The sequence below is a fragment of the Hipposideros armiger genome, unplaced genomic scaffold, assembly GCF_001890085.2.
Source record: "Hipposideros armiger isolate ML-2016 unplaced genomic scaffold, ASM189008v1 scaffold_247, whole genome shotgun sequence".
NCBI classification, from domain to species: domain Eukaryota; kingdom Metazoa; phylum Chordata; class Mammalia; order Chiroptera; family Hipposideridae; genus Hipposideros; species Hipposideros armiger.
Window position 1 is genome coordinate 385,276 of NW_017731597.1, and position 14,622 is coordinate 399,897.

General features: G+C 43.1%; 2 protein-coding genes across 5 annotated transcripts in view; one reads left to right on the forward strand and one right to left on the reverse strand.

Annotated features, from left to right (window-relative positions):
• Positions 1-7,120, forward strand: part of WDR3 (WD repeat domain 3) — a 29,172-nt gene extending 22,052 nt beyond the window's left edge. For both annotated transcript variants that reach the window (XM_019655833.1, XM_019655834.1), the window contains exons 20-27: positions 205-255; positions 802-867; positions 1,354-1,446; positions 1,906-1,953; positions 2,636-2,679; positions 4,652-4,780; positions 6,283-6,376; positions 6,678-7,120. In XM_019655833.1, coding sequence (XP_019511378.1) covers positions 205-255; positions 802-867; positions 1,354-1,446; positions 1,906-1,953; positions 2,636-2,679; positions 4,652-4,780; positions 6,283-6,376; positions 6,678-6,833 — 681 coding nt within the window. In that variant the 3' untranslated portion in view covers positions 6,834-7,120. The remainder of the gene's footprint in view (positions 1-204; positions 256-801; positions 868-1,353; positions 1,447-1,905; positions 1,954-2,635; positions 2,680-4,651; positions 4,781-6,282; positions 6,377-6,677) is intronic.
• Positions 941-14,622, reverse strand: part of SPAG17 (sperm associated antigen 17) — a 173,573-nt gene continuing 159,891 nt past the window's right edge. For 2 of the 3 annotated variants that reach the window (XM_019655831.1, XM_019655830.1), the window contains exons 47-49: positions 13,520-13,664; positions 10,703-10,847; positions 942-1,396 (exon numbers count right to left, since the gene is read on the reverse strand). In XM_019655831.1, the coding sequence (XP_019511376.1) occupies positions 10,708-10,847; positions 13,520-13,664 (285 nt within the window). In that variant the 3' untranslated portion in view covers positions 942-1,396; positions 10,703-10,707. Of the gene's footprint in view, positions 1,397-10,702; positions 10,848-13,519; positions 13,665-14,622 lie in introns of all 3 variants that reach the window. The other variant, XM_019655832.1, reaches the window with a different exon arrangement.

Below are 14,622 nucleotides of genomic sequence, written 5' to 3' on the forward strand. Positions count from 1 at the left end.
AGTGCAGTCCCACCTCAGTCAGTGCAGATTCCAGGCCCTCCAGGAGATGTTCCCAAGCCCGCTGGAACCATTTCAGCCGCCAGGCAGAGGCAGATGCCATTAGGGGGTTGCATTTGGAGAGAAGCAGCTTCTCACTGTCTCATATCACTGCGCACAGAGGCCATGTTTTTCCTTTCGGATTAATGTCTGTCTTTCTCTTGGCAGCAAAGGGAAGCGGAGTATGAGGAGAATGTGGCCAAAGAAGACCAACCGGCAGTAAGTAAATCTTTTGGGAGCCTGAGATTGTGCCCTGTCATTATCTTACTGGAATTGACTCTAATCTGAAGAATTTCTGATGGCATTCGAATTGGGGCCAGACGCTGAAGTCATCACCAGCTGACAGAGGAAAGAATCTGCGTAGTCCTTTTTATTCAGCTATATATGTATCCTGATTTTGTGGGACAAATAATTGACCAGATTTGGTATTGAATGATTGTCATTCTGGCTTTTTTTTTTTTTTTAAAGGAAGAAGGCTACAGGGAATTATTTCACTGTAGAACAAAAATAAAAATCAGGAAAAAAAATGAGAAATTGGGCATTATCTTTAAACATGTATAGAGCAGGATATTCTTATAATAAGTACAAACTACTTAGCATAATGTCTGGCACTTACTAAGTACTCAGTTAATGGGCTAGCTGATAACACAGTGTTGTCGTGATCCTAAAATAATAATGCCTGTTCTTTTATGAATAGAAGATGAATGCAGTGGCCCTTTAATGCTTGTCAGCAATATTGTTCAAGGAGCTCTTTGTTTCTGGCAGGTTCCGGGAGAGACTCAAGGTGAAAATTACTTTACTGGAAAGAAAACAATTGAAACAGTCAAAGCAGTAAGTTGATACAGAATATAGTATCTCATTTTTTTTTTTTAAATAGGACCTAAAAGTCTATCAACCCACAGTCCTTTTGTGGCAAAAAGTTCATTAAATTGATGGATGGAGATCCAAACCTGTTTTCCTTCCTTGAAACCAAGGACAGAGGTGCCGATCTGTTTGATCAGTGCATGGTTTCTAGAAAGGAAAGCTGGATCCCCTGAAAGCAGCACCTTCCAGACGTTCCTGGGAGCTGCCCTGCTCAAGTGTCCACAGACGTTCTTACCTGAATCCAGAACACGTCGTCCCCTCCCTGTAAATTAGAAAGAAGAGAAAAAAGAAAAACCAAAGATGTCTCTAAATGGTGTTTGGCACTGTATCGGCACATCTTTATTAAAATGAGTCAAGCGATTTGGTAATTTTCGAATCGGGCCTTCAGTCGCAGTGTTCTGGGATGATGGGGTGTGTTGTGGTGACTTCTGTCCTTTGTCGTCATCTCTGTAGGCCGAGAGGATCATGGAGGCTATTGAGCTCTACCGAGAGGAAACTGCAAAAATGAAAGAACACAGAGCCATTTGTAAAGCTGCAGGGAAAGAGGTAAGATAGCCCATTAAGTGACACTCTGCGAGCCCCTTTAAATAGAGACAGTTCCTGAGAAGAAAACCATCATTTCAGGATTTATTATTAACTCAGATCAGCAAACGAAATAAATGTCATAGAGTTTTTTCTGACTCAAACATTAGAAGGAATTGAGGAACTGGAGAAAGGAAGCGTGGTCTTAATAAAAAGGGATGGGCAGAAACGGGACCGAGGTGATGAGAGTGAATAGAAACTCAAGCTCCTAGTTTGGTTGGGGAGGCATGGTAACCGTTTCCAAACTGATTCGTAAGTGCTATGGAAACCAAAAGGCCTGATCATTCTTTTCTACTTTTACAGTTTTTAGGGTCACTCTTTTCCCTTTCAAAATGTAAAATACTGTTACCAGCCGGCCTGTGACTAGCACTATCAAAGTCTCGGGTTTTTTTATAATGACTTGATTTAATCGTTTCTTCATAGGTTCCCCTTCCCACCAACCCCATCCTGATGGCTTACGGCAATATCTCTGTGAGTAGAATGTCTCCCCGACTTCCTTTGGTTATTCACAGGTTACTCTCGGGTAAGAGGAGGTGAAGAGGCCTCTGCTTCCAGGTGGATGTACTGGAATTACTTGGTTGTTAAAAATCTCTCCTGAATGGTGGTGTGCTCTAGGGTATTTTGTATTTCAAACGACTATTTCAGTGTAATTCCCAAGTCATCCTTTTTTGTTGGGCTGGCCTGGCATCCTTCTATTTCCTAGTGTGCATTTATGGTCAGTATCCCAAGCCCTCTGAAGATTCCGTTCATCTCAGTGAACTTTGAAATTGAAGGTTTGGGAGGAAACGTTGACATAAATCAGTCAGGTAAAAAAGGAGAGAGAGGGTGTGATGGGAGAATGGGTGCTTGCCTAGCAATCTCTGATCGCTTAGTACCACACCTGTCTTACTGGCCACAGTAATCGTGTGAGTTGGGGAATCTTCCTTTTACAGGTAAGTCAGGATGTTTAGGTAGAAGGTAACAGCTGCAGAATGGCAGAGCTGGGGTGTGGGCCCAAACGGGACGACTGAAAGTCCATGCGTGTCGCACCATTTTAGGATGGTGCATCCATATTGCATAGGAGAGAGAGGCATCGTGGGTTTTCGGAGACGGAAATTGGCTTCAGTAGGAACTAGTCAAGGGTATCACTAATGCTGTCATCCTTCCTTTATAGCCTTCAGCTTATGTGTTGGAGATTTTTAAAGGAATCAAGTCAAGGTGAGTCCCGGGGCACAATTATTACAATTTGTCAGCTAACAACATTTATCAAATGCCTATCTGAACAGGAGATAAATAGAAAACATGACTGATGGTTACCATCCTTCTAGGTTTAACTATGTCAAAATTTGATGGAAAAGAATTCCTTATAATGCTCTTTTTGAAGTAGAACTAGGAGGCTCCTCCTGAAATATGAAGGGAGATACTTCAAAGCACAAAGGCAGGGTAATGCTACTTTGCATTATAGGCAATGAAATCATCTATAATTAGTCGGAAGTACCAACTGGTAACATTTTTGTTGTTTATTTTCTCTGGCTTATTTTCTGTGTACAGACACAATTGGAATCATACTGTATACTATTTTGTAGCCTGTCCTTTTTCACAGAATATTTCCTGAATTTTTGCTCATGTTATTAATATTCTTCAAAAACACGTCATTGAACTGATTCAAAATATTCCATTGAACAAATGATTACCATTGGATATTGCGTTTGTTTTTGCTGCTGTCAATATGGCTGCAGTGACTACCTTTACATGAAATCTTTGTCATCGTTAATCATTTTCCGTTAAGATCTTGCAGTCTGATTACAGATCAATGGGCACGAACTTTTTAAAGGTTTATATTGCTGAATTGCTTTCCAGAGTGCTCGTACTGGTTTTTACCAGGCTTTAAACAATTCTTGCCAGTTTGAGAGGCAAAAAGTTGTAGTATTTTTTATTTCTTTTGATTATTAACAGAGTTAAAATTTTATCATAGTTGTTAGCCCTTTGTATTTTTTTCCGTGAATTTTTTTGTTACTTTCCCTTTCGTGTCCTTTTTAGTAGTTTCTCTTACTGGTATCTTTTGTCTTATACTTTTGAAATAATGTTTCTTGATTGTGATATACCTTTTGATTTTATTTGTGAGTTTGACCTCCTGAACGTTATCGCCTTTCATAACAAATCATAGTATCTAAATATATATCCTATACAATAAACAGGACCTGTCTGAGGGTAATGATGAAACCTCACTAGAGAAATGCAGAAGAAAATTTAGATTCATGGAGGTACAGTGCATTCCTAGATGGGAAGATGCTGTGTTTTAAAACATTTAGCTTTTCTTAAACTAATTTACAGGTTTGTTTCCAATTGAAATCCTCTTGAGATTTCTAATTGGGAGTGACGAAATGATACTAGAGCTAGTTCAAGAAAAGTAAAACAAACCCAAACCAGAATAACAAGAGGGAGCTAGTATAGATTTAAAAAACTATAAAATTAGCAACATTAAAATACTGCAGGATTGTTGTCAGAATCAATCAATCATTCAAAACAGACTCAGAAGCCCTGAAATTGACTGAACTATGTAAGGACTCCATAAATGATAAAAGAAGTATCATATATAGATGGAATAGTCAACAAAAGGCTTTGGAGAAACTGGGTATCTGAAAGAACACGATGCCATGGACCAAAATGCGTTCGCTAGATTAAAATATAAAAAAACCAAAACATTGAAAAGAAAGAACCATCTACAACAGGGGTCGGCAAACTTTTGAGACGGAAGAGCCGCCGGGGTCAGCAAACTGCGGCTTGCAAGCATCTGAAGTAAAATTGAAAATAAAACAAAACTATCATAGTATCATTTATAAAATTTTTAAAGGTTCTTATTCACATAATGGTGAATATGTAAAAATATATTTTTAAATTGTTGTGAGGGACAGGATTAGCTCTTCCAGGGGTTGGCAAACTTTTAAGACGGAATGTACCCAAAGAGCTGCATGTGGCTCATGAGCCACAGTTTGCCGACCCCTGATCTAGAATATAGGTGAATATTTAATTCTGATTATGTAAGAGCTATTGAAGAATAAAAGTAGTAGAAAAAATAGTAGAGGAAAAGATTGGGTTGGTGCAAAAGTAATTGCAGTTGTTGCAATTATTTTTAATTTGACCATGTTAAGAAATGTGGCATTTTTAACATTTATGTTTTCTTCTTCAGTGAGCTGGAGGAATCGCTCCTTGTGTTACCTTTCTCTTACGTCCCAGACATTCTCACACTCTTCAATGAGTTCATCCAGCGGGGCTCTGATACTGAACTTCTGTGTAGATGCCTCTTCTTTCTCCTCAGGTAACGCCCTTTTCCAAAAACACTGCGTCTACTCCACATAAGTGGTCCAGGACTGCCTCCACCAAAGCTGCCAACGCTTTGGAATTAAAAAACCTGAGCTGCAGTTTTGCAGACGGTTACAGAATTTCAGTGCAGGCTGACATAATTATTTCTCATCCTTTGGAATCAGTCTTATCCTTAAAACAAGGATTGCGATGCGTCTTTACGTAATGTGATCCTGTGATCCTGTGATGCGAGATAAGGTTGCTCAGGAACGCCGACTCCCCAGGCCTCCAGGCTGCGCCGACACGGACGCTCTGGGTCTAGTCAGTCTGCCGACAGCCGTCACTGAATGCCAACGTGACTCATTTGGTGTTGCGTTTTAACTGTTTAGGTTAAGCTAGTGGTTTGGTTTTGTCCTCATAACAGCATTTTAAGGAATTGGCACTTTATTTTCCAGGTCTCTACAGGTACAAATGTAAAAGTAGAGGCGTATAGACAGGGAACTAAGAAACATGAAGAAAATATCAGATGATGTTCTTAAGCATCAAGACTTCTCGTCAGGGCCGGCCGAGTGGCTAGTTGGTTAAGAGCTTGCTCAAGAGTGCGAGCTCTGAGCAACAGGATCTCCAGTTAGATTCCCGGCCTGAGCTGAGCTGCCAGCAGGTGGCAAGATGGCTCAGCTAAAAAAAAAAAAGACGTCTTGTTAATATGTAATTGAGAAGAATATATTTACAAAGGCTTAAGAATAGATTCTTCTTCTCTCCCTCGCTCTGCCCTCAGCCTGAGCTGTTACAGCGGAAACCGGGAATAGAGACAAACTGAGTATATGAGGACAAAATAAAAACTGGTCAGCCAATACCAAAGGGTTTTAACAAAACAAGCATATTCAGTGAATTGTTTTCATGATTCTTAACCCTCCATTCCTTTTATTCTATCAGGATAGTAGCAAAAGAGGAACAATTGATATGTTCATATTTTATATCATCGGAAATGATGTGTATATTATTCTGCCATATTTAGAATTGGGGGCAAGTTGTGATGACATAAACTCATAGTCAACAGTATTACTAATAATTTCTTACTGCTGTGGCAGATGTGCTGTTGCATCAGGAGTACTGATTCTAAGAGAAATACCGTGAGTATTTCTAGCATATCAGGGGTGTAGGTGGGTACTACCTCACAGGTGGATATGGCAGGTCACAGCCAAGAGTGAAGGTGACACGGAGGCCGAAGGAGCGTGGATTCATCAAGGGTGTCCTGGCACTCTAGGTCTGAGTTTGAACATGTGATAAGCTAAGGTTTAGGACAGTGTTTTAAAATTGTCATCAGCTGGAACTGAATAGTAGGGAAGAAACTTTCGGTTTTTTTCCTAGAAACATTTCTGTACTCCTATGATACAGTAAAACCTTTTTATTATTACTATTTTTTGCTTTATGTTTTGTCAGTTTGCTATTTCTGGAAGGATAAGTAGAGCCAGACCCTTACTCCTTTGTAACACGACTCTGTTTTGTTTTTCTGAGGATTCACTTTGGGCAGATCACTAGCAACCAGATGCTCGTGCCAGTGATTGAAAAATTAAAGGAAACCACTATTTCGAAAGTCAGCCAAGTCCGGGTAAGTGTCTTGCAGGACATACAGCAGCAAAGGAGAAATCCCAGGGTGAACGAGGCTTAGGAGCAGCCCAGGGTGCTGTGCCTTGTCTTGGGCGGCATGGATCGGACAGACGTCTGTATATGTTAGGGAAGGTTTCGCTGGAACTCGGGGGAACCGGAAGACAAAGACAGAGCGCAGACAGGGAGGAACGAGTAGTATTAATAACACCTGAGGCGCTGCTGCTCCTGACTCCCACACGGAGCTGCGACACTGAGCTGAAGAGACAGAAAGTTTCTTTAATCTTGCTTGTATTCCTCCCCAGGATGTTATTGGCTTCAATATGGCAGGTCTCGATTACCTCAAGAGGGAATGTGAGGCAAGAAGTGAAGTTATGTTTTTTGCTGACGCTACCAGCCATTTGGAAGAGAAGAAGAGGAAGAGGAAAAAGAGGGAGAAGCTAATTTTAACATTGGCTTAGAACTGAAATGTGCTGCCTTTTGCTACGTTTTCTTTCAAAGGACTTCTAACTAAGCAGCGGTAGAGCTGGTGTCAAATTCACAGTAACCGAATAACAGCTTATTGTGTAATGTCATCGAGAAAAGCCTCACGAGTAGTTTATTACAAGGATTACATCTAAGCTTATTTAAAAGTATGTGTGTGTGTGTGTGTCCATGTCCATGTAAAGAAGACATGCTTAACAATTTTGAGATTCCTTGGCTGGAAATTAAATGCTTCGCGTACTTGATATTAAATTGTTTCTCAGTAGCAAGTGTCCTAAGTCGTATCTCATCCCAAAGAAATCGAGTGAATATATCGGAAGGTGTAGGACAGTGACCAAGGAGGCAGCAGTGTCTGTTGCTGGGCATAGGACTGTATCCTGGGTGCCCCTTGCCTGTCAGCTGCAGTCAGTGGGCCTGCTCAGAGCAGCTTCCCCGGCCAGGCCAGGCAGGAGCTTAGGAAGTCCAGCTGACCCACACGCTGTCCACAGTTCATCCCCTTCCCTCACAATGGAAGATCCTGAGTTTTGAGAGGAGACCCAGGTTCCCAAGGGCAGCATCCCCTTGTATCTTCAGCCCTGTCACTTTATTTAACTGGGGTGTTGTGGGGTCCCCGCAGCTCTGATGTGTTTTAGCACAGGGCGCGCCTGGCCCAGCAGTCCCTGGCCGGCCCCTCGGCAGCGCCCAGCTCTGGCTGCCCCTGTGTAGTCCCTGCCCCTGGAATGTGGGCTGGACCCAGCAACTGGCTTCTAAAGAACAGAATACAGCAAACGTACTGAGATGTCTCCCCAAGGGCAGGCTGAAACGCCGTGCATTCTGCCACGCTCACACTCCCAGGCTCTCCTTGCTTGCTCTCATGCATCCAGCTGCCATGTTGAGAGATTCCCCAAGGAGAGGCCCACGTGGCAAGTAACTGAGGGCGGTCTCCAGACAACAGCCACGGTGAGGCCATAATAGACTAGGGTGGACCCTAAATCCAACGACTGTTGCCCTTGTCACAATGCCATTTGAGGACACGGTGAAGGAGGCCATGTGACAACCAAGGCAGAACCTGGGATTGGAGCGATGTAGCTACAAGCCAAGGAGCACCAGGGAATCCGGCTGCCACCAGAGGCCAGGAGAGACACCTGGAATCAATTCTCAGCCTCCAGAAAGAACCAGCCCTCTAACACCATGGTTCCAGACCACTGGCCTCCTGAACTGCAAGAAGAGAACTATCTTTCGTGTTAAGACACCCATTTTGTGGTCATTTGTTATGGCAGCCCCAGAAACCAGCATTTTGATCCAGGAAACATGGTGCTGCTGTAAGAAATACCTAAAAATGTGGAAGTGGCTCTGGAATTTGGTAATGGGTAAAAGCTGGAATTTTGAGCTGCATGATAGTGTAATTCTAGATGACCTTGTCGAGACTATTAGAAAAGTGGACATCGAAAGCAATTTTGGTGAAAGCTCAGAAGAAAACAATGGGGACAGTAGAGAAAGCTTCTATCATCTTAGAGAATTTCTATATCGTTATGAACAGAGTGTTGATAGAAACATGAACGTTTCAAGGTGCTTCTGGTGAGACCTCAGACAGAAATGATGAACATGGGACTGGATCTTGGAGGAGAATTGATCCTGTTATAAAGTGGCTGAAAACTTGGCTGAATTGTTTGCCCTTTTTTTGGGTGAAACTTGTAAACAGTGAACTTGAGTATTTAGCTGAGCTTTCCAAGCAAAATATGGAAGATGTGGTCTGGTGTCTTGCTGCTTAGAGTAACATGCAAGAGGAAATGGAGAAATTGAGGAAGGAACTGGTCAACAAAAAGGAACCAGGACACAATTTGGAAAATGCACAGCCTATCCATGTTGCAAAAGGTGCTAAGGCATCTTTGGGTTTGTAGAGAGATCACTGCATGGCTGGAATGCCTGCTGGGGAGATTAGGTTTGTGACCATAGACATGATCAACCATTTCGGCAGAAGCCAGGAATAGAGATGCGCTTATCCAGGAAGGAACTGTGGAGACGCTTCCTGTCTGATGGCCTGCATCTCCTGGACATCCATGGAAGACCTCTGACAGGTTTGGGGGGAACTTGTATCAGCAGAAACACTGCCCGCGGAGCCTGATGGGGACGGAAACAGGACCAAATGAAGGAAGGCTGCCCGAGTCTGTAAATAAGGAATGGGCTGCCCAGAGAGTAAGACTGTCCCCGAGGCTGAGGACGGAGGGGTGGGACCCACAGGGCCTCTGAGGGGCTCGTGGCTGGGGCTGGTGAAGCTGCCGTTCCCAGGCAGATCAAGCCACCTGGTTATTCTCAGGCCTTCAACCTCATGACATTGCCCACCTGGGTTGCAAACTTGCTTTAGACCAGTGACGTCTTTATCCCATGCGTTTCTTTCTTTAGGAAGGGGACTGTCTGTCCTGTGCTGGTCTTTGACAAGCGGAACACGTTTTCTAGTATCACAGGCCGCAGATGGAGAGGGAACCAGGATGGGTCATACCAGCGCCTCCCATTCCTGACTGAGATGATGAGATATGAAAGGTTTGCGTCAATGCTGCTTAGACAAGATCTGGGATGTGGCATTCATGCTGGAATGGGTGAAGACAGGAATGCTGGGATGGGGTGAATGTGTTTTGCACACGGGATGGGTGTGAGTTTGGGGGAACCAGTGGGTATATGGTACTGGGTATAACTCTATAAAGCCACGTCTGCCGGAACCTGTGGATGTGACCTAATTCGTAATTAGGGTTTTTACAGATGTAATCAAGTTAAGTAAGATGAAGTCACTCAGGACTAGGGTAGGCCCTATATCCAAGGGAGGAGTTTTCCTACAAGGACAGCCACAGAGACACAGAGAGAGGCCACCCGAGACCGGGGGACAGGAGGGACGCGGCCGTCAGCCACGGGCCCTGAGGGCTGCCGGCAACCTCGGACATTGGGGGAGACGCAGAACAAATTCCCCCTCGGTCCGCAGAAGGAGCCAGCCCTGCGGACACCTTGATTTCAGACCTCTGGTCCTGAACTGTGAGAGAATAAATATTTGTTGTCTTAAGCCCCCTGGTTTGTGGTATACTTTTATTGTCATAAACTAACTCAGGTTTCTTAAAGCAGCCCTGGGAAATGAATAGAAGACGTTTACCTTTTTATCTCATGAGCATACAGGGGAATTTTCTAGAGGCTGCCTGATGTGTGATGTGGTGACAATGAATATAGAGCAGATGTGAAATTCCAACTATGTTCTATTAAGGCAGACATTAAAGAGACATGCAAAGAGAAAAAGATTTTTTTTTTCATTAAAAATCTACGTATGTTAATATACTGGGTTTATTATTTTGACATAAACTTAAAATTTTTTTTCCAAGTTTTAATTCTAATTTGGTAAGTGTGCTAGATAGGACCCACATAAACAAAAGCTCTTCGGGATCCTCACTAACTTAAGACTATGTAAGGCATCGTGTGTCCAAAACGGTGGAGAACCCTGGCTTACCTGTAAATTCTCGTCAGAAGGGCACCCGGGGCTTTGGGTTTGTGCTCCTGCTTTTTGAGAAGTCAGCTCGACGCTGACGGCAGCGTTTCAAAGAATGAACTTGAGATTCACATTGAAGTGGGTCAGATTTTTACTTCTACTTAATATTCTCGGAGCCTCCTTACCTTATTTATAAAGCGGAGGAAAGAGTATCCCGTAGATAGTATGAGGATTAGCTCTGATAATGTTTAAGGGAGTAGCTACTGTGGTTATTATTAAAAACCAGTGTTTTCATCCCACCCTAAGTGGCTCCCTGGTTTCTGTCTGTACGAAGAGAATCACCATGAGGTCGAAGGCCTCACATGTGAATGGTCGAAAATCCGATTCCCGTTGAGTACTTACGGGGCCTAAGGTGGAGAGACTTCCCGGGACATGAAGAATCCAAGAGCGGAGAAAGGAATCACAGATGTCCTGCGGACCACGGGCTTTTCGCTTACCTGGGGAAACCCTTCTGGTCTCTTATCATAAGTGCTGCCCGTTAGAACTGGTAAAACACTCGTTAAGGACTGATGTTCATGACCAAACGATTTGTGTACACAAACTCAGGTAACATTTCAGAACCCGAACCTCTTCTCTGGCATCATTAGCTGAATTTTAGATTCTTTTCCGTCTAACGCAGATTCTTCGTCCTCAGGCTTAGGGGAATGAAGGATGGATGGATACTGATCTCTTGGAATTCTGTTCCCCCTTGTGTGTGTTTCCCTGCCTTTCTATAGGAGCCATCAGTCACCATAACCAGGCCCAAAACCGTATCAACATCCAGGTTTTATGACTTTTTGGGGCGGAGGGGCATAGATCTTGGGAAATGGGCTATGAACCATCATTATCAACATTGAGTGTAGCTAAAGGATATAATAAGACTCTTCCCCATCTGCTGTCTACCTAACTGATGGATGGTCTTTATAAAAATGGAAATTTGATTAACATAAATACAAACTGATTCATGATCAGTATCTAACAAACCAGTGTGAAGAGGATATACAAGGATGTCATTTAATTTCCAGAGGGAAAATGCTGGTTCTTTGGTTAGTTTCCTTCTGTCACTACAGAGGAACCCTGTCATCAATTCTCCCTCTCTCTCTCTCTCTCTCTCTCTCTCTCTCTCCCACACACACACACACACACACACACACACACACACACACACACAATCACGTTCTCAATGAAGTCTTTCCCTACCATTTCCATTTGAAATTGCAATCCTTAACACTCCCTCTACCCTCCTTTCCTACTTTATATTTTTCTGCACTTATCACCATTAAGGTTCATATTTTGCTCATATGTGTACTGTCTGCCTTCCCACGAGAAGGTAAGCTACACAAGGGCAGGGATTTTTGTCTCGTTCATTGCTGTATCCCTGGGGCCTAGAACACTGCCTAACACATCAGAGGCACCTTATTATCTTTGAAAGAATGAATGAACAGATGAATTGAACTCCATTTCTATTGCAGTCAAGGTCACCTGACACAAGTTCCCCGTAATTTTTCCTGTACCTGAGAATGGCTGGACCCTTAGCCATCTTCGCCCTCCCCCTTGCCAAGACGAACCCTTCAGCTCTGTTCTAGATTATTCTTTCGCTGTCATTTGATACTGCTGCTACAATTTCGCTCTCTCATTTATTTTAATGCTTCTCTGATCCATCCTCTTCAGCTACAAACGGAAGTCTACAGTAAACTGAAAATCTCTCCTTTGCTCTGTTGCCTTCCTGAGGTACCTAGTCTTGCTCGTTCCTTCAGTAATAAATTTTCTTTTAAGAGTTTCCATACTCAGCGTTTCTGCCTTCTTCATACCCAATCATTCTTTCTCTCTTGCAATGTAGTTTCTGTTCCAGTCAAATCTAGCAGTGCTATTCAAATCTGAGTTCTTGACTTCTCTTCTACGGCTTCTGAGATCCTTCATGGCTTTCTAATTGCTTGTTCTGGCTCCTCTTTCTCCTGCTTCCTAAACAGACCTCATGTGTCTGCTCCTTTCCCATTCCTCCATGTATCCCCTTTGTAGAGATGATGCTTAAAATGATGACACCTCCAGCTCCGCCTCCTCACCTGAGATCCGGTTCGGCATATCTTTGATTCATTACCTGACCCCAAAACGGAGGAGTTGAATTCTTATGTCCTCTTCCTTCTTCCATCAGTGGGTTCAAGCGCAGGTCCCCCTGACGAGCGTCTCACTGGTGTCCCCTTCCATCCTACAGTTCTAGTCCTTACACTTGGCCTTCTGACGGAGCCCCGGTGGTTCCTCCTCTTCTACATGTCCTACAGTCACACTGAATTCGTTTTTATCAAGATGCGCTGAGTATGTCACCTGCTGAGTCAGAAATCTTCCACGATTCACTATTGCTTATATCATAAAGTTTAAGCCAAGGATTAAAAATATTCCACCACTTAATTCTAACTAACACTCCCACTCTATTTCCTAATACTCCCTAAGCTCTCAACAGATGGAACTTCCTGCTAATCCTCCCAAACTCGTCTTGTTATGGGTTTGTTCATTCTATTATATAATATTTTAAGTCTCCATCAAAAGCGTTTGCACTCTGTAAGACTCAAATATCAAATAGATACATAACACAAAGTAGTATGATTCATATCACTGGAGGACAAAGCGATATAGTGATCAAGTGTGAAGACTATGTCTGCTACTTGATTGTATATTATATAAGTCTTTTAAGATAGAGCCCAATTTTCATTTTTATATATAAAATATTTCATACAGTGCCTTACATATCATAGGTACTCGATATCTGTATACCTATATGCAAGAGACACCAATAGGAAGGTATGTTTGCATAATTCAGTGAATAGCCATCCAACCTTCATAAGAAGGTATCACCTATCCTCCAATAAGGTTACAAAGACTTGCTTTTAAAAGAAATCCTGGTTGTCTGACAGGCCATAGAGGGCCAATAACACTGCCATTAATTCAACTTGCAGTTATGGCACAGGTACTGTGTGTCAGGTACTTTGTTAGGTGCTTACAAAGATGAATGAAGACGTGGTCTTTGTCCTAAGAAATGTAACTCTATGCTTTTAAAAACAGCATTCCTGAAGTGAGGGAGGGCAGGTGTGAGGGGCTTCGAAACTCCCCTTTTGCATCCATGTTCTTGCTCAGATGTAATTTTTGCACCATAGATTATTGCTCAAATTGAACTTGAAAGGATATTTGCTTCCACAGGTAAGAACAGGACGTCGTGCTCAGTCAGGATCTCAATGTTGTGAGAGACATGCACTGAGCCCTCACTGCTGTCTTCTCCATGCGCTATGGCAAAGAACTCCACCCTCAGGTCTGTCTGCAAACCAGCTGCCACCTGGAAGACACAATGCAGCTTTTGGCCCAGATGGATCTGAGTTCAAACTCTACCTTTAACACGAGTTTGGGCAAATTACTTAAGCTCTCTAATCTTTAAGAGATGATATAAATTTGGCACAGATGAATGATTGCTCTGACAACATTTAGAAGAATTACCTCGTAAATTAGTCAGAGAGAATTCCATTGACTAAATGGGGCCCAGGGTAAGCTGTTGAAGAAGAAAACCTGGTGCTATTTAGGAAACAGCAAAAGGAAATGAAGTGCCAGGTATTGGAGGTGGCACCGAAGGTAAACACTTATAGTGCCCGTGACGGTGCTAGTTGTTGAGTGTCAGTAGTGAGTTTGTATATCTTGGCGTCCTTCTAGATAACGAGAAATTTAATCTAAGAGACGGGACCACTCCTACAACTGCCCTGCCCTGTCCCCTGGTTTCTAGTATCCCTAATGTAGGCCTTGTACCGCGACAACGCCAGCAGAGGGAGACAGAACTGGTTTGAAGTCCAAACCGTTTCGGTCTGAAAGCTCCAAGGAAGAGGTTTGTACCAACAAAGAAGAAACTCAATACAGGATCAAGAAGAAACTCGGCAAGAAGTGGGCTTCTCGCCTTGTTCCTTGAGGAGAACATGAGCCAGGAAAGAAAGCGCTGTTTATGTTTCTGGGCTGCCTCTCCAGGAGGTGGGTGAAAAAGCAGGCTTGAGAACAGTTATCTGGAAAAAATAAATCAGAAACTACCACATGGAAAGCAATTAGATAGAAATAATTTTTTTCTTCAATATAGTTGTATAAATAATACCACGTTTCACGTTTTTCAACAGTGTGCTTGTGAACGTGTGCATACTGGAGGGTTTCCAGCAGCTCTGTTTCTGAGAATCGGGCCCTTAGCCCTCCAAGCCCAACAATCAGAGCAGGGCTGGGGGGGTGACGACATCCTGCCACCACACAGGTTTACCCAGGCT